The sequence below is a fragment of the Oncorhynchus masou genome, chromosome 8, assembly GCF_036934945.1.
Source record: "Oncorhynchus masou masou isolate Uvic2021 chromosome 8, UVic_Omas_1.1, whole genome shotgun sequence".
NCBI lineage: Eukaryota > Metazoa > Chordata > Actinopteri > Salmoniformes > Salmonidae > Oncorhynchus > Oncorhynchus masou.
This window is the reverse complement of record NC_088219.1, coordinates 7,826,900-7,851,645: the sequence shown is the minus strand read 5'-3', so window position 1 is coordinate 7,851,645 and position 24,746 is coordinate 7,826,900. Positions and strand designations below refer to the sequence as shown.

The following is a 24,746-nucleotide window of genomic DNA, read 5'->3' as shown; positions in this document are numbered from 1 at the left end:
ACAACACAGAGTTACACATGGGATAAACAAAAGTACAGTCAATAACACAATAGAAAAAGTCTATGTACCGTGTAGTAAGATTAGGGAGGTAAGGCCTAAAAAGTTAATACTGGAGTGATAGATGTGCAGATGATGATGTGCAAGTAGAGATACTGGGATGCAAAAGAGCAAAAAATAATAAAAATAACAGTATGGGATGAGGTAGTTAGTTGGTTGGATGGGCTATTTACAGATAAGCTGCAGTGATCGGTAAGCTGCTCTGACAGCTGATGCTTAAAGTCAGAGAGGGAGACATAAATCTCCAGCTTCAGTGATTTTTACTGGTGGGTGTTGCTATGGTGACCAGTGAGCTGAGATAAGGCGGAGCTTTCCTAGCAAAGACCTATAGATGACATGGAGCCAGTGGGTTTGGCGACTAATATGTAGTGAGGGCCAGCCGACTAGAGCATACAGGTCACAATGGTGGGTAGTAGATGGGGCTTTGGTGACAAAACAGATGGCACTGTGATAGACTACATTCTGTGATAGGCTATTTTGTTAATTACATTGCAGAAGTCAAGGATCAGTAGGATAGTCAGTTTTACGAGGGTATGTTTGGCAGGTATGTTTACCTCCAGGCCGTCGAGTTAGCAACAGTAGCTGCAAACGCAGGTTAGGAAGGAACTGACAGAGTTTATCGTCTACCACACAACGTTGGTACTACAATGTATCCAATATACCAGCAGAGACATTAATTCAAAGGACAAAGGACTCGGTTTGGCAACACGGCCTTCCATCTACCACCAACCTACTGAAGTGTAGCTCAGAGTAAATATTTATTGCATGAGAAATTATTTTATAGAATAGCATGTCCTATCACTTAATCCGGCATAGCCAAAGACACGACAGTAGCCCACGAATTAGCTGGTAGACCTCTTCGGCTAGCCGGGAGATAGGCCTAGCTCGAGACTAGCTCAAGGCTAACTGGTGCTTGCTTTGGGACAGAGGCGTTAGCCAGGAGTCGCCACTCAGAATACAGCTAGCTAGCTGCAATGATCCGGTGTATAGGTCCAGAGCTTGAGGTAGGAATCCGGAGATGTGATAGAGGAAAAAGCAGTCTGATATGTCTGGGTTGATATCGAGCTGTGTGGGCTGGCAGGTATTGACCAAGCTGAGGCTGGCTGGTGTCCGAGTTAACCGGGAAGCCCGCTAGCAGGGGCTAACTGACTAATAGCTAGTAGCTAGTTAGCTGGCTAGCTTCTGATTGGGGTTCCGGTTCTAATTTATAATAATAGCAGATCTATACCACATTGGGTGAGGCGGGTTGCATGAGAGTATATTTAGTCCGTAGATGGAAAGTGAGATTAAAATATATACAAATATATAAGGGGAAAAAACTAGGAAACGGGACAAGACAAAACACACGTCCGACTGCTACGCCATCTTGGATTCAAGCAAGATGGCGCATGCCAAGACGCATGAAAGCTGTGATTGAAAATCAGGCTTATTCCACCAAATATTGATTTCTGAACTTTTCCTAAGTTAAAACATTAGTAATTGTGTTGCTTAAAAATGAATATACACTTATTTGCATTATTCAAGGTCTGACAACACTTTTTTGTTATTTTGACCAGTTGTCGTTTTCTGCAAATAAATGCTCTAAATGACAATATTTTAATTTTGAATTTGGGAGAAATGTTGTCAGTCGTTTATAGAATAAAACAAAAAAAATAATTTTACCCAAACACATACCTATAAATAGTAAAACCATAGAAACTGAACGTTTTGCAGTGGGCTCTTCATTTTTTCCAGAGCTGTACACAGCAACACCTCCCCCGTAGACATTCCTGTCTTTTCTATAGATGTAACATCCTTCTATGCTTACTGAGGTATAATCAAATGTGCTGTCTAAGTGAGTCTCAGAAATGGCTAATACATTAATATTATCTAAAATTAGATTACTAATCTCATGGACTCTGAGGCTATATATATTTATATGAGCTAACTTTAACTCTTTCCTGGGTAGCTTAACTAAAATTGAACTCATAATGATTTCTAATAATACAAAAAAGAAATGTATGTATTTTTGAGTAGATTATGTTCAGCAGATGCCTTATATGCTTTATCTATTTAAGCACCAGCTGTCAGAGCAGCTCACAGATTACTGCACCTGTACATAGCCCACCTATAATTTAGCCCAAACAACTACCTCTTTCCCTACTGTATTTATTTTATTTATTTATTTAGCTCCTTTGCACCCCATTATTTGTATTTCTACTTTGCACTTTCTTCCACTGCAAATCTACCATTCCAGTGTTTTACTTGCTATATTGTATTTACTTTGCAACCGTGGCCTTTGTTTTGCCTTTACCTCCCTTATCTCACCTCATTTGCTCACATCGTATATAGACTTGTTTATACTGTATTATTGACTGTATGTTTGTTTTACTCTATGTGTAACTCTGTGTCGTTGTATGTGTCGAACTGCTTTGCTATATCTTGGCCAGGTCGCAATTGTCCCATTCAGAGAGACCAGCACCACCATGCACCACCAGGCCCCATCCAGAGAGTTGACTACCTGGTTGCCTACCTGGTTAAATAAAGGTGAAATAAATAAAAATACAAAAATAAAATAAAATCTGGTTTAGCTTGGCTGCCGTGCTATCCACTCTGGAAGGGGCATGATGTTGTAGGGTGGACCAGGTCTCTCTGGGAGGGGCTCAATATTGTAGGGTGGAGCTGGTCTCTCTGGATGGGGCCTGGTGGTGCAGGGTAGTGCTGATCTCTCTGGATGGGGCCTGGTGGGGTAGGGTAGAGATGGTCTCTCTGGATGGGGCCTGGTGGTGCATGGTGGTGCTGGTCTCTCTGGATGGAGCCTGGTGGTGTAGGGTGGTGCTGGTATCCCTGGATGGGGCCTGGTGGTGTAGGGTGGTGCTGGTCTCTCTGGATGGGGCCTGGTGGTGCAGGGTGGTCCTGGTCTCTCTTGATGGGGCCTGGTGGTGTAGGGTAGAGATGGTCTCTCTGGATGGGGCCTGGTGGTGCAGGGTGGTGCTGGTCTCTCTGGATGGGGCCTGGTGGTGTAGGGTAGTGCTGGTCTCTCTGGATGGGGCCTGGTGGTGTAGGGTGGTGCTGGTCTCTCTGGATGGGGCCTGGTGGTGTAGGGTGGTGCTGGTCTCTCTAGATGGGGCCTGGTGGTGCAGGGTGGTGCTGGTCTCTCTGGATGGGGCCTGGTGGTGCATGGTGGTGCTGGTCTCTCTTGATGGGGCCTGGTGGTGTAGAGTGGTGCTGGTCTCTCTGGATGGGGCCTGGTGGTGTAGGGTGGTGCTGGTCTCTCTGGATGGGAACTGGTGGTGCAGGGTGGTGCTGGTCTCTCTGGATGGGGCCTGGTGATGTAGGGTGGTGCTGGTCTCTCTGGATGGGGCCTGGTGATGTAGGGTGGTGCTGGTCTCTCTGGATGGGACCTGGTGGTGTAGGGTAGAGATGGTCTTTCTGGAAGGGGCCTGGTGGTGCAGGGTAGTGCTGGTCTCTCTGTATGGGGCCTGGTGGTGCTGGTCTCTCAGAATCGGGCCTGGTGGTGTAGGGTGGTGCTGGTCTCTCTGGATGGGGCCTGGTGGTGTAGGGTGGTGCTGGTCTCTCTGGATGGGGCCTGGTGGTGTAGGGTGGTGCTTGTCTCTCTGGATGGGGCCTGGTGGTGCAGGGTGTTGATGGTCACTCTGGATGGGGCCTGGTGGTGTAGGGTGGTGCTGGTCTCTCTGGATGGGGCCTGGTGGTGTAGGGTAGACATTGTCTCTCTGGATGGGGCCTGGTGGTGTAGGGTGGTGCTGGTCTCTCTGGATGGGGCCTGGTGGTGTAGGGTGGTGCTGGTCTCTCTGGTAGTGCTGGTCTCTCTGGGTGGGGCCTGCTGGTGCAGGGTGGTGCTGGTCTCTCTGGGTGGGGCCTTGTGGTGCAAGGTGGTGCTGGTCTCTCTGGATGGAACACTCAAATCGTTGTTCAGATCTGATATCTGAACAACGAAGTGCAATTTGAGACATAGGCCAGTGTCATAGGCAGAGAGTCAACCAATCATATTTCTCAAATCCTTTCAGGCTGCAAAAAACACTCAAACTGGACAGTTTTATCTCCATCTCTTCATTCAAAGACTCAATCATGGACACTTCCTGACAGTTGTGGCTACTTGGCGTGATGTTTTGTTGTCTCCACCTTCTTGCCCTTTGTGCTGTTGTCTGTGCCCAATAATGTTTGTACCATGAGAGAGGCCTGTAACGATGAGAGAGGATGAGAGATGAGAGCTGCTACCATGTTGTCCTGCTGCCATGTTTTGTTGCTGCCATGCTATGTTGTTGTATTAGGTCTCTCTTTATGTAGTGTTGTGGTGCCTCTCTTGTCGTGATGTGTGTTTTGTCCTATATTATACCAACCAGAAATACTTCCTTGCCCAAATATTTAGAGATTGTTATTAAGCAGCCACATGTGGTCTCTCGTTTCTGCATCAAGAGTAGACTACGCTACAATTGCTTGGTCGGTGCAGCACACAGCAGATTTCACAACACAGGCCCCTACTCACAACACAGGCCCCTATGCCCTCAGGCCCCTACTCTGCCACCACCACATATCTACAGTACAAAATCCATGTGTATGTGTGTGTATAGCACATATGTTACCGTGTGTGTGTGTGTGTGTGTGTGTGTGTATGTGTGTGTGTGTGTGTGTGTGTGTGTGTGTGTGTGTGTGTGTGTGTGTGTGTGTGTGTGTGTGTGTGTGTGTGTGTGTGTGTGTGTGTGTGTGTGTGTGTGTGTGTGTGTGTGTGTGTGTGTGTGTGTGTACGCATGTGTGTGATAAAATAAAAATTCAACTGTTAAGTCATGATTTTTTATTGATATTTTGTTCATTTTGGAGTCAGATCATTTCAGTTGATAATTATAAGAGTCAGATCATTTCAGTTGATAATTATATTATATACTTATTATATACTAATTATATACTAATTTCAGTTTCAGTATAGTTTTTTTTTCAAAAGGGTTTATTAAAGGGATACTTTAGGATTTTGACAATGACTTCCCCTGAGTCGGATGAACTCATGGACAACATTTTTATGTCTCTGCATCCAGTATAAAGTAATGTAAGAGGTAGTTTATAAGTCAATGCTAACTAGCGTTAGCACAATGACTGGAAGTCTATGGTATCTACTAGCATGTTAGCAGTTACGATAGACTGACAGTCATTGAGCTAACGCTTGTTAGCAATTGCTCTAACGCTAGTTAGACTTCAAACTGCACAAAGAGACATAAAAATGGTATCCATGAGTTAATCTGACTCTAGGGAAGTAGATAAAGGGCTTCACTGCCAAAATCCTGAAGCATCTCTTTTTATCTTATCTCAGTTTACTCAATAGTTTTTTCATGATTTGTTTTAGTTTACTATAAAAACCTTGCGTCACACTGCACCGCACTTGTCTGTACATCACACACCACTGTACATCACACACCACTGTACGGCACGGGCCTGAACATCACAAACCGCTGTACGACACTGGCCTGTACATCACACACATAGCTGCCCCTAATATATTTAAGCAATAAGGCACGAGGGGGTGCCTGGATACAGCCCTTAGCCGTGGTATATTGGCCATATACAACAAACGCCCTATTGGTTAACAACGTAATTTGAGCAGTAAAAATAAATGTTTTGTCATACTCGTGGTATACAATCTACCACGGCTGTCATCAATCAGTATTCAGAGCTAGAACCACCCAGTTATTAAATATATATATATCTTTCTCAGGGTCTCCTTATGGTGAGCCAGTGTGTTCTGCTTATGCCACCGGGATGAACCAGTACCTGCTGCTGTCCTGCTCCTGGGAAGGTAACCACAACAATAGTAACAGCCACAACAACCACCACAACAACAATACATATAATTATAATAATACTGTTCTTGTAGGTGGGTCTCCCAGGGCTGTGGTGTGGTGGGAGGTGCCTAAAGAAGAGGGGAGGGGCCAAGAATTGGAGACTTCCAAGATCCTGGTACTTCGTTCTAACTCCACCCAGAATGGACAGGCCTACACCTGTTATGCCAAACACCCCTTGGACACACACACCAGGACCTGCAGCCTCAAACTGGGTAAGCACACTCATTGATAAGAGTAAAGAGTAATGGCTGAACACATTGATACGAGTACAGAGCCCAGTGGTACACCGCTGGGTTTAACTAACAGTTTAATAGACATGTACAGGGTTCAACTAACAGTCTAATAGACATGTACTGGGTTTAACTTCTTTGGGACTGGGGGGCAGTATTGAGTAGCTTGGATAAAAAGGTGCCCAGAGTAAACTGTCTGCAGGCAAAAACCTGAGAAAAAATCCAACCGGGACGTAGGAAATCTGAGGTTTGTAGTTTTTCAAGTCATTGCCTATCGAATATAGTGTCTATGGGGTCATATTGCACTTCCTAAGGCTTTCCACTAGATGTCAACAGTCTTTAGAACCTTCTACTGTGAAGGAGGGGGGATTAGGAGCTGTTTGAGTCAGGGGTCTGGCAGAGTGCCATGAGCTCAGTCTCACGCTAGTTAGCTGCGTTCCATTGCATTTCTACAGAGAAAGGAATTCTCCGGTTGAAACATTATTGAACATTTATGATAAAAACATCCTAAAGATTGATTCTATACTTTGTTTGACATGTTTCTATGAACTGTAATGTGACTTTTTGTCTGAACGTTCACCTGGACTTGCCCACAAACCAATAATGTTTGGATTTGTGTACTGAAAGCGCGAACAAAAAGGAGGTATTTGGACATAAATAATTGACTTTATCGAACAAAACAAACATTTATTGTGGAACTGGGATTCCTGGGAGTGCATTCTGATGAAGATCATCAAAGGTAAGTGAATATTTATGATGCTATTTCTGACTTCTGTTGACTCCACAACATGGTGGGTATTTGTATGGCTTGTTCTTGTGCCTGAGTGCCATACTCAGATTATTGCATGCTTTTTCCGTAAAGTTTTGTTTAAATCTGACACAGCAGTTGCATTAAGGAGAAGTGGATCTAAAATTTCATGCGTAACACTTGTATCTTTTAGCAATGTATTTTAGCAATGTATTTCTGTAAATTGATGTGGCTCTCTGCAAAATCACCGGGTCTTTAAAATGGTGTAAAATAATTGTATGTTTGAGGAATTTTAATTATGAGATTTCTGTTGTTTTGAATTTGGCGCTCTGCATTTTCACTGGCTGTTGGCGAGGTGGGACTCTACCGTCCCAAATATCCCAGAGGGGCTAACAACAAGTTTAATTGACTTGAACAGTAGTTCTTCCTTTAACCTGTCTAGGACTGGGGTTCCGCTAGCGGAACCCATCCTCAACAGCCAGTGAAAGTGCAGGGCTCCAAATTCATAACTATAATTCCTAAAGCATACAAGTACTTTACACCATTTTAAAGATACAATTTTCAGTGCCCACAGAACACATAACACCCAGCCACAGAAAAACAGCCATTTTTCCAGCCAAAGAGAGGAGTCAGAAAAAGCAGAAATAGAGATAAAATTAATCACTAACCTTTGATGATCTTCATCAGATGACACTCGTAGGACTTCATGTTACACAATACATGTATGTTTTGTTTGATGAAGTTCATATTTATATAAAAAAATCTGAGTTTACATTGGCGCGTTACGTTCAGTAGTTCTAAAACATGCGGCGATTGTGCAGAGAGCCATATCAAATTACAGAAATACTCATAATAAACATTGATAAAGATACAACTATTATACATGGAACTTTAGATAACCTTCAACTGCTGTGTCAGATTTAAAAAAAAACTTTACGGAGAAAGCAAAACATGCAATAATCTGAGTACAGCCTTTAGACAGCAAAGCAGCCAAAAAGATACCTGCCATATTGGGTAGTCAACATTACCCAGAAATAGCATTTGAAATATTCACTTACCTTTGATGATCTTCATCAGAATGCACTCCCAGGAATCCCAGTTCCACCATAAATGTTTGATTTGTTCAATAATGTCCATCAGTTATGTCCAAATATATGGTAATATTTGGTAAACAAATCCAAAAGGGCGTTCAGGTCGTGCCAAAAGTCGGACGAAAAATTTAAAAAGTTCCTTTACAGCCTGTAGAAACATGCCAAACTAAGTATAGAAACAATCTTTAGGATGTTTTTAACATAAAACTGAACTAATTCTCCAACCGGACAATTCCTTTGTCTGTACAAATGAAGTGGAACGTAGCTACCTTTCACGTGAGCGTGCAAGACCGAGGATGTGGCACTCTGCCAAACCAGACTATATGGGATAGATTTTTAGAAATGTAGCTTAATTAATTTGATAAATATTGTGTTTTTTCTATTCCAAGAAAAAACTCAAATGCATTTCTTACTGTAACCGATGTACTGTAAACCTAAGGGTTTCCGTTAGGAAAACATGGCACTGTACAACGTGTTTCTATTCCAAGAAAACGAAAATGCATTTCTTACTGTAGCTGTGTTAGTGTAACTTACTTATTGGAATAAAGGCCTACTTAAATATACAGTACATCAATCAATCACACAGCATACAAGTAATCCATGTCTTTAAATATAGTCAAGCATTTTAATTATAAAACTAAATAACAAAGGGAGCCTTGATTCATTTTACAATCATGGCTAAAGCGATTTAATGAATGGTTTCAGTTAGGAAAATATGACGCTGTACAACAGGACCAGTCGGGAGTAGGTCTAAACTACTGAGTGACTGCGAGTGAAGAGCAAAATAATCCTTACATTTCCATATACAAATATGATTGATTTATCAAGACCAGTCCCCATGCTCTGTCATTCAGTGATATTTATTCCCTATTGTCCTGCTGATAGATGAAATAAACATCTGTATTTTTTATAATTATTTAATTAACACATTCATAAATACTGTACAGTATATGCTAGATCTGACATCTTGCAGTTGCATGAGGTTTGGTGTTAAAAATGTAAAATTTTAGAGTACATTGCAATTTAGGGGGATTTTAACACTTGGCAGAGCTATTAGACAATGTAAATAAATGGAGGTATGAAGAGTCTATTGTCCTTCTAATAGCCCATCATGGAAATGTTGTTTGTAGAATTTATTGCCTGATATGCTTTTGAAAACAAAATGCCTCCAGCTGTCCATCTCTACTATAAATAAAAACACAGAATATCTAAGGGGCTTTTATATAATTATAATGCAGGGTTAATAATAATTAAAAGTAGTAATCATTGGATAACAGATTGGCTCTCGGAACTCATTAAGAGGCTTCTTCTATCTTCAATATATCATTAATTCAGAAGGTTAAACCTATAGGTTTAAGGCCTGCAGTAGGTTATAATAAACTCAACATTGTGTGCCATGTGCCATGGAGTCAATACATTGAAAATCTCTTCCCAACTATTTTGCAATCTATATGGCACAGTTGTCAATTTTTGGGTTCTGAAATGAAACTGGTATATATTTTTATTTGTCACAATTTTATTTGACCAATTTTGGTCTTTAATGCGGGGCAGACAGACAAGTTTCCCTTCCACTTGATAAAGGTTCCGATTGATAAAGTTCTTTTTAAATATTTTATATTTGAATTACAATCTTTGTTGTGTTATTTGTTCTGTCTTTTCTGGTGGACCAACTTTTATAGCTTGTTAACTTAAGAACTAAAAAAATAACGATACTTTGGAGATTATTTTGTTTTCAAATAACCAAAAGTGAGCGGTTGTAATCTGAATGAAGGCAATTCTTGAACAGTGGGTGAGACATTCTTACTAATGTCAAGTGTAATTCCCCCATTGTATTTACCAAAGTTTTCTCTTAACTCCAGGACCACCGACAGTTTTTGTTGTTGTTGCCTGATGCATGACTCTAGTGCCAGAGAAGAGACTCTCAGACTGAAAACACCTCCATTAATAGCCACAGTTTAGACTATAAGGGAACGAAATGCTATGTGGGCTAAAGCAAGAGGGACTGGTTTGGCAGATGATTGGATGGCTTTTAAATGTCTTTGAAATATGGGTGTGGCTATGATCTGTAAATTGAAAGCAGACCACTACCTGAAATCTACTTCACATAATTTAAATAATCCATCCAAATTCCGGCAAGTAGTGAAAGGTTTGGAGTGCAAAAAAAGATACAGAGTTTCCCAAACAATTGTTGGTAGACACACAGATTGTAACTGAGAGAACCTCGATTCTGAAAGCCTTGAAATCTGCATTTGTTTTAGATGAAGGCAGTTTATTTGAAAATGTCAAAAGGTATAATTGAGCCCCCTATGAATTTACCTGACACCCCTGTGCACTCTTTCACCAGGTTCTCATTTTCATCCTTCTCAGTTTCAGAAATGTGTAGCCATGGAAGAAATTGATGGAAAATAAATCCCCTGGCCATGATGAACTAGACCCCCGCCTCCTACACCTAGCTGCAGACATCATTGCTCCCCATTTACATGTATTTTTAACCTCACGCAAGATGTTAAGGAAATCCCCAAGTTATGGAAATCTGCTTTTGTACTGCCTCTCCTGAAAGGTGGAAATCCTTCGCTACTTGACAACTATCGACCCATATCAAAATTGTCTGTACTGTCTAAAGTACTGGAGTCTTTAGTTAGTAGGCAGCTAAAGGCCTACCTCCAAGAAAACAAGATCTTAAATGGAATGCAATCACGTTTTAGGTCTGGCCACAGCACTATTTCAGCATCATTGAAGGTTTTAAATGGCATCCACTGTGCTCTTGATAATAAGTTACATTGTGAGTCTGCCTTTATTGATTTGTCGGAGGCCTTTGACACCGTGGACCATGCTGTGTTAGTGCAAAGGTTAAAATATTGTGGAAGTACTGGTCATGCTCTAGATTGGTTTATAAATTACCTATCAAATCTTACACAATGTGTAATGGCGGATGGTTGTAAATCTGAGTCCATAGAGGTGTGCTCAGGTGTTCCGCAAGGTTCTATTTTGGGCCCACTGTTGTTCATTTTGTATATCAACAACATTGAGGATCTTATTGAAACAGCAAATGTTCATTTTTATGCAGATGATACTGTTTTTTATTCAAGTGGTATTAGTTTATCTGAAGCTTTTGAAAATGCCCAAAGAGCATTTAACATGGTTCTACATTTTGTAAAAATGCATGGTATTTTCAAATACCAGGCATGTTACTAATCATGTCATTGCTACATTGGCTGGACATACTATAGAGCAAGTTAAAGTGTACAAATATTTGGGTGTGTGGGTTGATGATAAGCTGAGCTTCACTGTGCATGTAGAGAACTTGATAAGGAAGCTCAAGCTGAGAATAGGTTTTTATTACCGGCATAAGGCTTGTTTTTCTTTAGAGGCCAGGAAGGAGCTGGTACGATGTACATTACTGTCGGGTTTAGATTTTAGTGATGTGATATATATGCAGGCCTCAGCCACTACCCTGAGAGTACTTGATTCAGTGTATCATGCAACCCTCAGTTTAATTACAAATCAAAACTTCTAACACATCATTGTCATCTTTACAGCGCTGTTGGCTGGTCGTCATTGACCTTGCGTAGGCTTAAACACTGGTATACACTGATTTATTAGGCCATATTGGGTAAAATGCCATTTTATCTCTGTTTTTTTTAGTCAGTTCGGTAAATAAATATCAATTACGGTCCCATTCTCATTTGCTTCTAACAGTACTAAAAATTTGAACAGGTCATGGTAGAAATAGTTTTAGTTACTTAGCTCCATGGTCCTGGAATTCTCTCCTGAACATTTAAAAAGTTTATGATCTAGTTTTGTTGGTGAAGTTTAAACACATTATATGATGTTTAGTTAATGTATGTAAGTTGTTTTTTATGAAACATTGTTCCCCCTGCTGTTATTGGACCAGGTCTCTCTTGGAAAAGAGATGTTATCTCAATGAGAGATAAGATCAGCGTTCTAATTCCCCCTTGTGATAGTGTGGTGCAATGACAGAATGCCACCATCTACCACTAACGGTCGCGGCATAAGCTGGTAACTTTTAAAGGAAGAACCACTGTAAACTTTTATTTAACTAGCCAAGTCAGTTAAGAACATTAAGAACAAATTCTTATTTACAATAACGACCTACCCCGGCTAAACCCGAATGATGCTGAGCCAATTGTGCTCCGCCCTATCCCAATCACGGCCGGATGTGATGCAGCCTGGATTTGAACCAGGGACTGAGATGCAGTGCCTTAGACCGCTGCACCACCCGGGAGCCCTGGGTTTAACTAACAGGCCAATAGACATGTACTGGGTTTAACTAACAGTCTAATAGATACAGTGGGGAGAACAAGTATTTGATACACTGCCGATTGTGCACGTTTTCCTACTTACAAAGCATGTAGAGGTCTGTAATTTTTTTACCATAGTTACTTCAACTGTGAGATACGGAATCTAAAACAAAAATCCAGAAAATCACATTGTATGATTTTTAAGTAATTAATTTGCATTTTATTGTATGACATAAGTATTTGATCACCTACCAACCAGTAAGAATTCCGGCTCTCACAGACCTGTTAGTTTTTATTTAAGAAGCCCTCCTGTTCTCCACTCATTACCTGTATGAGCTGCACCTGTTTGAACTCGTTACCTGTATAAAAGACACCTGTCCACACACTCAGTCAAACAGACTCCAACCTCTCCACAATGGCCAAGACCAGAGAGCTGTATAAGGACATCAGGGGTAAAATTGTAGACCTGCACAAGGCTGGGATGGGCTACACGACTATAGGCAAGCAGCTTGGTGAGAAGGCAACAACTGTTGGCGCAATTATTAGAAAATGGAAGAAGTTCAAGATTACGGTCACTCACCCTCGGTCTGGGGCTCCATGCAAGATCTCACCTCGTGGGGCATCAATGATCATGAGGAAGGTGAGGGATCAGCCCAGAACTACACGGCAGGACCTGGTCAATGACCTGAAGAGAGCTGGGGCCACAGTCTCAAAGAAAACCATTAGTAACACACTACACCGTCATGGATTAAAATACTGCAGTGCACGCAAGGTCCCCCTGCTCAAGCCAGCGCATGTCCAGGCCCGTCTGAAGTTTGCCAATCACCATCTGGATGATCCAGAGGAGGAATGGGAGAAGGTCATGTGGTCTGATGAGACAGAAATAGAGCTTTTGGTCTAAACTCCACTCACCGTGTTTGGAGGAAGAAGAAGGATGAGTACAACCCCAAGAACACCATCCCAACCGTGAAGCATGGAGGTGGAAACATCATTCTTTGGGGATGCTTTTCTGCAAAGGGGACAGGACGACTGCACCGTATTGGATGGGACCATGTATCGCGAGAACTTGGCCAACAACCTCCTTCCCTCAGTAAGAGCATTGAAGATGGGTTGTGGCTGGGTCTTCCAGCATGACAACGACCCGAAACACACAGCCAGGGCAACTAAGGAGTGGCTCCGTATGAAGCATCTCAAGGTCCTGGAGTGGCCTAGCCAGTCTCCAGACCTGAACCCAATTGAACATCTTTGGAGGGAGCTGAACATCCGTATTGCCCAGCGACAGCCACAAAACCTCAAGGATCTGGAGAAGGTCTGTATGGAGGAGTGGGCCAAAATCCCTGCTGCAGTGTGTGCAAACCTGGTCAAGAACTACAGGAAACGTATGATCTCTGTAATTGCAAACAAAGGTTTCTGTACTAAATATTAAGTTCTGCTTTTCTGATGTATCAAATACTTATGTCAATGCAATTAAATGCAAATGAATTACTTAAAAATCATACAATGTGATTTTCTGGATTTTTGTTTTTGATTCCGTCTCTCACAGTTGAAGTCTACCTATGATAAAACATTACAGACCTCTACATGCTTTGTAAATCAGAAAACCTGCAAAATTGGCAGTGTATCAAATACTTGTTCTCCCCATTGTATGTACTGGGTTTAACTAACAGTCTAACTGACTTGTACTGGGTTTAACTAACAGTATAATAGACATGTACTGGGTTTAACTAACAATCTAACAGCCATGTACTGGGTTTAACTAACAGGCTAATAGACATGTAATGGTTTTAACTAACAGTCTAATAGACATGAGCTGGGTTTAACTAACAGTCTTACATGGTGTCTGTATATGAAGACAGTGATCGAATCTCTATCTCCCTCCTTTGTGTGTGCGTGTGTGTAGAGGCTCCAGTCTTGTTGACCCAGCGTAGTGTGGTGTCTGTGTTCGAGGGCAGTGACGTTCAGCTCACCTGTATCCTTCAATCCAACTATCCCCCGGCCAATCAGATTGTCTGGTTCAACAACCACAGACAGGAAGTCGTACAGGTACATGCTCCGCCACCCTCAGAGTCTTATTCCTCAAGATTTATTCCCTCTCAGAAGTTTTTCCTTGCCTCTGATCTGCTGCTCACTCTGGGGGTCTAGGCCAGAATACTGTAAAGTACTTCGAGGGTCTAGGCCAGAATAATGTAAAATACTTTGAGGGTCTAGGCCAGAATAATGTAAAGTACTTTGAGTGTCTAGGCCAGAATACTATAAAGTACTTTGAGGGTCTAGGCCAGAATAATGTAAAGTACTTTGAGTGTCTAGGTCAGAATACTGTAAAGTACTTTGAGGGTCTAGGCCAGAATAATGTAAAGTACTTTGAGGATCTCGGCCAGAATACTGTAAAGTACTTTGAGGATCTAGGCCAGAATACTGTAAAGTCATTTGAGGGTCCAGGTTACTGTAAAGCACTTTGGGGGTCTAGGTTGGGCTACTGTAAAGTACCTTGAGGGTCTAGGCTGGGATACTGTAAAGTACTTTGAGGTTCTAGGCCAGCATACTGTAATTACGTATAGCTCTACCAGTGACCTGTAGAGTTAAAATGTGATTGGTTGATATACAGGAAGTCCAGGAAGCCCTGGCCAAAACCAGGAAGTATGTACTGCGTCGCGCGGCTGCGTGGACCAACCTAACGGTCTTAGAGACGGATGGAACAACAGACAGCGGCCAATACTGGTGCTCCGCTAGCAACGCCGTGGGGGGAACCGAGATCCCTGTTACGCTATTGGTCAAGAGTAAGATCCCTGTTATGCTGTTTGTCAAGAGTAAGATTCCTGTTATGCTGTTGGTCAAGAATAAGATCCCTGTAACGTTAATGGTCAAGAGTATGATCCCTATTACACTATTGGTCAAGAGTAAGATCCCTGTTACACTATTGGTCAAGTGTAAGAACAATAAAGCTTTAGTCTGTACACACAAAACTAAACAAAAAAGTTTTCTGATGAACTGAATGACTATTTCATTACTGTTCTACTGTACCTCCTCCTCTCATCCCCTTCTCTCTCTCTGACCCACCCCCTCCCTATCCTCTCTGTCTCCCTGCCCTCTCCCCCCTCTCAGGATACCCCATGCCTCCCAATGTGACCCTGGTAAGGCTGGTTTACAGCAGTCGGCAGCGCAGAGAGGTAGAGCTGGAGTGGCAGATGGAGGGAGAGGGAGAAGGAGGAGAGGGAGGAGGGCTGACTGGATTTATACTTGAGCGCAGACTAGAGGAGGCACCAGGGCAAAGGAGAGGAGAGGAGGAAAAAGAGAAGGACAGAGAGGAGGCTGGTACAGATCCTGCTGACCAAGAGGTGAGCCAGAAAGAGAGTTGGGGGCCAGAGAACACACAGAATAATACAATTCTGTTATTCTGCATGGAATAAGAATGTTTCTGTTGTTCCAGTAGATACCCTGATATTTGTGATCTATCTAGTAGATACCATGATAGTTGTGTTCTATCTAGTAGATACCATGATAGTGTCAGCGATTGGGTGCAGAGATGTAGCGGAGTCAGGCGCAGGACACAGGTTTGAGCAACACAACTGAGTTTACTCACAAAATTCAAGCAATATTCCAAATAGGAAAATACATACAAACTAACACCTACAACAACAACTAAGACACCAACAATCATGGACAGAACAGAAATGTATGCCAGAGGGTTAAATAAGGAACATGATATGGGAATTGAAACCAGGTGTGTGTAATAGAGACAAAACAAAACGAAAATGAAACATGAAACGTGGTGACGTCGACTGCCGAACACCACTCGAACAAGGAGAGGGGCCGACTTCGGCGGAAGTCATGACAGTATCCCCCCTTGACGCGCGGCTCCAGCAGCGCGCCGACACCGGCCTCGGGGACGACCCGGAGGACGGGACGCAGGGCGATACGGGTGGAGACGGTGAAACTCCTGTAGCAATGAAGGATCTAGGATGTCCTCCACCGGTACCCAGCATCTCTCCTCCGGGCCATAACCCTCCCACTCCACGAGGTACTGAAGGCCCCTCGCCCGGCGCCTTGAGTCCATGATGGCTCGTGCGGTATACGCTGGGACCCACTCGATGTCCAGAGGGGGCAGAGGAAACTTCCGCACCTCAGACTGCAGGAGCGGACCAGCCACCACCGTCCTGAGGAGAGACACATGGAACGAGGGGTTAATACGATAATCAGGGGGGAGTTGTAACCGATAACAAACCTCGTTCAGTCTCCTCAGGACTTTAAATGGCCCCACAAACTGTGGACCCAGCTTCCGGCAGGGCAGGTGAAGGGGCAGGTTTCGGGTCAAGAGCCAGACCCGATCCCCCGGTGTATACACTCTGATGCCATGGTGCCAGGACCAGCTGATAACCCAGCACACACTGAAACGGTGATAGGTTGGTAGAGGAGTGGCGGTGGGAGTTTTGGGCAATCTCCGCCCAGGGGATGTAAACCGCCCACTTCACTGGCCGGTCCTGGCAATAGGACCGCAGAAACCTACCCACATCCTGGTTGACTCTTTCCACCTGCCCGTTACTCTCGGGGTGGAAACCTGAGGTAAGGCTGACCGAGACCCCCAGGCGTTCCATAAACATCCTCCAGACTCTAGACGTGAATTGGGGACCCCGATCAGAAACTATATCCTCAGGCACTCCGTAGTGCCGGAATACGCTGGTGAACAGGGACTCCGCAGTTTGTAGAGCCGTAGGGAGACTGGGCAAAGGAAGGAGACGGCAGGACTGAAAACCGATCCACAACGACCAGGACCGTGGTGTTACCCCGCGACGGGGAAGATCCGTCACGAAATCCATCGATAGGTGTGACCACGGTCGTTGTGGAACGGGAAGGGGTTGTAATTTCCTTCTGGGCAGATGTCTAGGTGCCTTGCACTGTGCGCATACTGAACCGGAGGAAACATAAACCCTCACGTCCTTAGCTAAAGTGGGCCACCAGTACTTCCCAGCAAGGCAGCGCACCGTCCGACCGATGCCATGATGACCAGAGGAGGGTGACGTGTGAGCCCAACAGATCAAACGATCGCGGACATCAAACAGAACGTACAGATGCTTAGCTGGACACTCAGAGGGAGTGGGCTCTGCACATGACGCCCGCTCGATGTCCGCGTCCACCTCCCATACCACCAGTGCCACTAGGCGAGAAGCTGGAATTATGGATCCGTGGACCGCTCCTCTTATTAATACAGCCGGGACAGTGCGTCTGCCTTAACGTTCTGGGAACCTGGTTTGTAGGATAGGGTGAAAACCAAGCGGGTGAAAAACTGGCAAGGGTTCATTCTCCTCGCCGCCCGGATGTACTCCAGATTGTGGTGGTCAGTCCAAATGAGGAAAGGGTGTTTAGCCCCCTCAAGCCAATGCCTCCACGCCTTCAGTGCCTTGACAACAGCCAATAGCTCCCGGTCCCCCACATCATAGTTTCGCTCCACAGGGCTGAGCTTCTTCAAAAAGAAAGCACAGGGGCGGAGCTTTGGTGGCGTATCCGAGCACTGAGACATGACAACTCCTATCCCAGCCTCGGACGCGTCCACTTCTACTATGAATGCCAAGGAGGGATCAGGAAGCCGAGGTAAACAAAACCTTCAGGTGACCAAAAGCCATGTCCGCCCCAGCTGACCACTGCAGTCGCACCGGTCCCCCCTTCAGCAAGGAGGTAATGGGAGGCACTACCTGACCAAAACCCCGGATAAACCTCCAGTAGTAGTTGGCAAACCCTAGGAACCGCTGCACCTCTTTTACCGTGGTTGGAGTCGGCCAATTACGCATGGCTGAAATGCGGTCATTTTCCATCTCCACCCCTGACCCGGAAAAGCGGTACCCTAGGAAGGAGACTGGAGTGTTGGAAGAACAGACATTTCTCCATCATGTTCTAACAGTCGACCAAGCACCCTGCGCACAAGGGACACATGCTTGGCGCGAGTAGTGGAGTATATTAGAATGTCATCTATATACACCACTACACACTGTCCGTGCAGGTACCCTGAAAATCTCATCCACAAGGGATTGGAAGACTGATGGAGCATTCATTAACCCATACTGCATGACGAGGTACTCATAGTGCCCAGAGGTGGTACTAAATGCTGTCTTCCACTCACCCCCCCCCCCCCATGGGCGTAAACCTCCATCCTTATTCTTCACAAAAAATAAACTTGAGGAGATAGGTGAAGTGGAAGACCGAATGTATCCTTGCCCCAGAGATTCGGCGACATATGTTTCCATAGCCGCCGTCTCCTCCTGTGACAAAGGATACACGTGACTCCTGGGAAGTGCAGTGCCTACCAGGAGATTTATCGCACAATCCCTCTGTCGATGGGGTGGAAATTGAGTGCCAAATCGGCATATTCGGGGAGAATTTGCATGGTGGAAACCTTGTTTGGACTTTCCACCGTAGTGGCACCTAAGGAAACACCTACACACCTCCCTGAACAATGACAGGACCATCCCTTGAGAGCCCTCTGTTGCCACAAAATAATAGGATCATGAGAGGCCAACCAGGGAAGGCTCAACATAACAGGAAACGCAGGACAGTCGATCAGGAAGAGACTAATTCTCTCCTCGTGACCCCCCTGCGTTCTCATAGCAATGGGATCTGTGACCTCCCTAATTAGCCCCGACCCCAAAGGACGACTATCTAAGGCATGTACAGGTAAGGGACCATCAACAAGAACAATAGGGATCCCTAATCTATGTGCCAAGGAGCGGTGTTAGTAGTTGTGTTCTATCTAGGAGATTCCATGATAGTTGTGTTCTATCTAGTAGATACCCTGATAGTTGTGTTCTATCTGGTAGATACCCTGATAGTTGTGTTCTATCTGGTAGATACCCTGATAGTTGTGTTCTATCTGGTAGATACCCTGATAGTTGTGTTCTATCTAGTAGATACCATTATAGTTGTGTTCTATCTAGATACCCTAATAGTTGTCTTCTATCTAGTAGAATCCATGATAGTTGTGCTCTATCTAGTAGATACCATGATAGTTTTGTTCTATCTAGTAGATACCCTGATAGTTGTGTCCTATCGAGTAGATACCCTGATAGAACACAACTATCTAGTAGAATCCATGATAGTTGTGTTCTATCTAGTAGAAACACTAAAAGTTGTGTTCTATCTAGTAGATACCATGATAGTTGTGTTCAATCTAGTAGATTCTCTGATAGTTGTGTTCTATCTAGGTGATACCCTGATAGTTGTGTTCTATCTAGTAGATACACTAAAAGTTGTGTTCTATCTAGTAGATACCATGATAGTTGTGTTCTATCTAGTAGAAACCCTCATAGTTGTGATATATCTAGTAGATACCCTCATAGTTGTGCTCTATCTAGTAGATTCTATGATAGTTGTGTTCTATCTAGTAGATACCATGATAGTTGTGTTCTATCTAGTAGAAACCCTCATAGTTGTGATATATCTAGTAGATACCCTCATAGTTGTGCTCTATCTAGTAGATTCTATGATAGTTGTGTTCTATCTAGTAGATACCATCATAGTTGTGTTCTATCCAGATACCCTGATAGTTGTGTTCTATCGGCAGGGCGGCAGGGTAGCCTAGTGGTTAGAGCGTTGGACTAGTAGCCGGAAGGTTGCAAGTTCAAACCCCCGAGCTGACAAGGTACATATCTGTCGTTCTGCCCCTGAACAGGCAGTTAACCCACTGTTCCTAGGCCATCATTGAAAATAAGAATTTGTTCTTAACTGACTTGCCTGGTTAAATAAAGGTAAAAAAAAAATTAAATATCTAGATACCCTGATAGTTGTCTTCTATCTAGTAGAATCCATGATAGTGGTGCTCTATCTAGTAGATACCATGATAGTTTTGTTCTATCTAGTAGATACCCTGATAGTTGTGTTCAAAATAGTAGATTCTCTGATAGTTGTGTTCAGCAATTTAAAACTTGGCTGAATTATTTATTTACCAAATACCTAAATAATCACACAGAATTACATATACACAGGATGGATCATAAATCGATTACTCCTCATGTCATGAAAGAAAAGTCCCTAGCTGACGAAACTGATATGACGGCTGACTACACAAAGAAAGGGGGTTAGGTTTGAATGAAAGAGTGGGAAGACTGAGGGACAAAGGGACAAAGGGGATTGGGTCTCTATTGGACCTTGAGAAGCTATGCTACCGTAAATATAGAATCTTATGCATTCTAATAACTACCCATTCAGAAAAGGAAAATGCAATATATATATTTACACTGACCTGCGCTTCGATAGATGGGTTGAAGATGGAAAACTGGTTTGCCCAGCAGAGATCGCCCTTGTCCTTTGTAGAATCTTTCTGGTCCTAGTGTTGTAGAGCTGATACGCTGTCTTCTCATAGGATCGTCTGTCCTTTCCTAGGCCACGTACGCTTACAGCTGCAGCTGATAACTCAACGCCTAGGATGTATCACTTCTTCAGTGAATAAAAGTTCAAAGTTCATACCAAGTTGCCATACTCAGCTCGTGCTGTATTCTGGCTGGTCTAGTCAAAATTCATCCTTCCAGCATGGTGATCGTCACCTCCACGTTGAAAGTAGCCCTTTTAAACATATGGACACTAGTCCTCACATCGTCGGGAACTAAGCTTGACTTCCGTCAACGGGCTTTTGTATTGGGAGAGAGAAGGGCGTGTTTCATAGTTCTCAACCAATGCCTGTTCACTTGGGTGTGGCCACTGAGTGAGCATAGTTTACTTATGAAAACAATTCTCTCATTTAGAAGCTAAAATTACATGTAATCTTTTCACAAATAGTTTCAAATTTAAACATTTAAATTGCACAACAATTCCATGTGAATCTGATAACTTGAATGTGCAGACTTTCCAAGATACAATTTACGTCGTCCTATCATCAGATATAATGTCCCAGACAACAACTGATCTGAGATCTTATTCTTTAAGTACCAACAGACACTTTCAACTGGTTGGATTACAGAAATATTGTACCTTTCCCCAACCTTTTGATGTTACCATAAACAGGGCAATGTCATGACACCATCAATATACAGCAACTTTGAGGAGTGGTGAGTGGGACAACATTCCACAGCCCACAATCCACAGCCTGAGATGTCACGCTGCATGAGGCAAATGGTGGTCACACCAGATACTGACTGGTTTTCTGATCCACTACTTTTTTTAAGGGATCTGTGACCAACAGATATATCTGTATTCCTAGTCATGTGAAATCTATTGATTAGGGCCTCATGAATTTATTTCAATTGACTGATTTCCTTATGAACTGTAACTCGGTAAAATCTTTGACATTGTTGCATGTTGTATATATTTTTTTCGGTGTAGATATTAACATAGTTTTGTTGTTGTAGGAGCAGCGACAGGAAAAAAGGAGTAGTTTCTCTCCATGGAAACAGGTGGCAGTATTGGAACCCAGGGAGAGGGTCCACATGCTGGGCAACATGACCCCAACAGATACCTACCAGATACGCATCACAGCTGTCAATCACAGAACCCTCGGACACCCCTCCCCCCCAGAAACACCAGGTGAGTGAGATATATTATTACTACTATTATTGTTACTACTATCATATTATTATATTCTATTATCTTAAAGAGGGGGGAAAGGATACAGAGGGGGAGAGAGACAATGAGAGGCTGAGAAAGAGAGAGAGGAACATAAATTTCAACATACCAATTAGGATTTGGCTAAAAATACTTGAATCAGTCATAGAGCCCATTGCCCTCTATGGTTGTGAGGTCTGGGGTCCGCTCACCAACCAAGACTTCACAAAATGGGACAAACACCAAATTGAGACTGCACGCAGAATTCTGCAAAAATATCCTCCGTGTACAACGTAGAACACCAAATAATGCATGCAGAGCAGAATTAGGCCGATACCCACTAATTATCAAAATCAAATATCCTCCGTGTACAACGTAGAACACCAAATAATGCATGCAGAGCAGAATTAGACCAATACCCACTAATTATCAAAATCCAGAAAAGAGCCGTTAAATTCTATAACCACCTAAAAGGAAGCGATTCCCAAACCTTCCATAACAAAGCCATCACCTACAGAGAGATGAACCTGGAGAAGAGTTCCCTAAGCAAGCTGGTCCTGGGGCTCTGTTCACAAACACAAACACACCCTACAGAGCCCCAGGACATCAGCACAATTAGACCCAACCAAATCATGAGAAAACAAAAAAACAAAAAAAAGATAATTACTTGACACATTGGAAAGAATTTACAAAAAAACAGAGCAAACAATAATGCTATTTGGCCCTACACAGAGAGTACACAGCGGCAGAATACCTGACCACTGTGACTGACCCAAAATTAAGGAAAGCTTTGACTATGTACAGACTCAGTGAGCATAGCCTTGCTATTGAGAAAGGCCGCCGTAGGCAGACATGGCTGTCAAGAGAAGACAGGCTATGTGCTCACTGCCCACAAAATGAGGTGGAAACTGAGCTGCACTTCCTAACCTCCTGCCCAATGTATGACCATATTAGAGAGACATATTTCCCTCAGATTACACAGATCCACAAAGAATTCGAAAACAAATCCAATTTTGATAAACTCCCATATCTACTGGGTGAAATTCCACAGTGTACCATCACAGCAGCAAGATTTGTGACCTGTTGCTACGAGAAAAGGGCAACCAGTAAAGAACAAACACCATTGTAAATACAACCCATATTTATGCTAATTTATTTTCCCTTGAATATCTTAACCATTTGTACATTGTTAAAACACTGTATATATATAATATGACATTTGTAATGTCTTTATTGTTTTGAAACTTCTGTATGTGTAATGTTTACTGTTAATTTTTATTGTTAATTTCACTTTATATATTTACTTTATATATTATCTACCTCACTTGCTTTGGCAATGTTAACACATGTTTCCCATGCCAATAAAGCCCTTGAATTGAATTGAATTGAATTGAGAGCCTAGAATGAAAATAGGTGAACAGAAGGATTTGAGTTCCTGTATGTTTCTTTCATCGCACCATGCCTCGTTAGCCATAAGGCATACACCCCCACCCCTCTTCTTACCAGAAAGGTGTTTGTTTCTGTCGGCGCGATGCGTGGAGAAACCCGTTGGCTGCACCGCTTCGGATAGCGTCTCTCCAGTGAGCCATGTTTCCGTGAAGCACAGAACGTTACAGTCTCTGATGTCCCTCTGGAATGCTACCCTTGCTCGGATTTCATCAACCTTGTTGTCAAGAGACTGGACATTGGCAAGAAGAATGCTAGGAAGTGGGGCACGATGTGCCCGTCTCCGTAGTCTGACCAGGAGACCGCCACGTTTCCCTCTTTTTCGGAGTCGTTTTTTTGGGTCGCTGCATGCGATCCATTCCGTTGTGCTGTTTGTAAGGCAGAACACAGGATCCGCGTCGCGAAAAACATATTCTTGGTCGTACTGATGGTGAGTTGACGCTGATCTTATATACAGTAGTTCTTCACGGCTGTATGTAATGAAACCTAAGATGACCTGGGGTACTAATGTAAGAAATAACACGTAAAAAAACAAAAAACTGCATAGTTTCCTAGGAACGCGAAGCGAGGCAGCCATCTCTGTCGGTGCCGGAAGTAGTCAGGTCAATGTCCTTCCAGGATACCCGGGCCAGGTCGATTAGAAAGGCCTGCTCACAGAAGTGTTTTAGGGAGCGTTTGACAGTGATGAGGGGTGGTCGTTTGACTGCGGCTCCGTAGCGGATACAGGCAATGGGGCAGTGATCGCTGAGATCCTGGTTGAAGACAGCTTAGGTGTATTTGGAGGGCCAGTTGGTCAGGATGACGTCTATGAGGGTGCCCTTGTTTACAGATTTAGGGTTGTACCTGGTGGGTTCCTTGATGATTTGTGTGAGATTGAGGGCATCTAGTTTAGATTGTAGGACTGCTGGGGTGTTAAGCATATCCCAGTTTAGGTTACCTAACAGAACAAACTCTGAAGCTAGATGGGGGGCGATCAATTCACAAATGGTGTCCAGGGCACAGCTGGGAGCTGAGGGGGGTCGGTAGCAGGCGACAACAGTGAGAGACTTATTTCTGGAGAGAGTAATTTTTAAAATTAATAGTTCAAACTGTTTGGGTATGGATCTGGAAAGTATGACATTACTTTGCAGGCTATCTCTGCAGTAGACTGCAACTCCTCCCCCTTTGGCCTGGTAAAACGTCAGCCATGCTCTTCGGCGCCATCTTTCCAGATGTTAATGCTTGTGTTTCTACCTCCGACAGTGCAGTAATATCTAACAAGTATCATCTAACAATTTCACAACATATACCCATTACTTACATATCCAAGTAAAGGAATGTATTTAAGAATATACAAATATATGGACGATCAATGTCAGAGCGGCAAGACAGTTGTGAAGAGGGCACGACAAAACCTATTCCCCCTCAGGAACTGAAAAGATTTGACATGGGTCTTCAGATCCTCAAAAGGTTTTACAGCTGCACACTTAAATCAGTTTTACCAAATTTTTCCCAGCAGGTCACATGTGTAACGAGAGGGGGAAAAAATCCTAGACCACACACAGAGATGCATAAAAAGC

At 43.4% G+C, this 24,746-nt stretch overlaps 1 protein-coding gene across 1 annotated transcript in view; it reads left to right on the top strand.

The window, feature by feature from the left end:
• LOC135543717 (V-set and immunoglobulin domain-containing protein 10-like 2) overlaps positions 1-24,746 on the top strand; it is a 122,411-nt gene that overhangs the window by 70,417 nt on the left and 27,248 nt on the right. The window contains exons 9-16 of the mRNA XM_064971084.1: positions 5,762-5,842; positions 5,921-6,100; positions 14,120-14,256; positions 14,834-14,996; positions 15,322-15,554; positions 16,081-16,237; positions 18,817-18,872; positions 21,549-21,723. Coding sequence (XP_064827156.1) covers positions 5,762-5,842; positions 5,921-6,100; positions 14,120-14,256; positions 14,834-14,996; positions 15,322-15,554; positions 16,081-16,237; positions 18,817-18,872; positions 21,549-21,723 — 1,182 coding nt within the window. The remainder of the gene's footprint in view (positions 1-5,761; positions 5,843-5,920; positions 6,101-14,119; positions 14,257-14,833; positions 14,997-15,321; positions 15,555-16,080; positions 16,238-18,816; positions 18,873-21,548; positions 21,724-24,746) is intronic.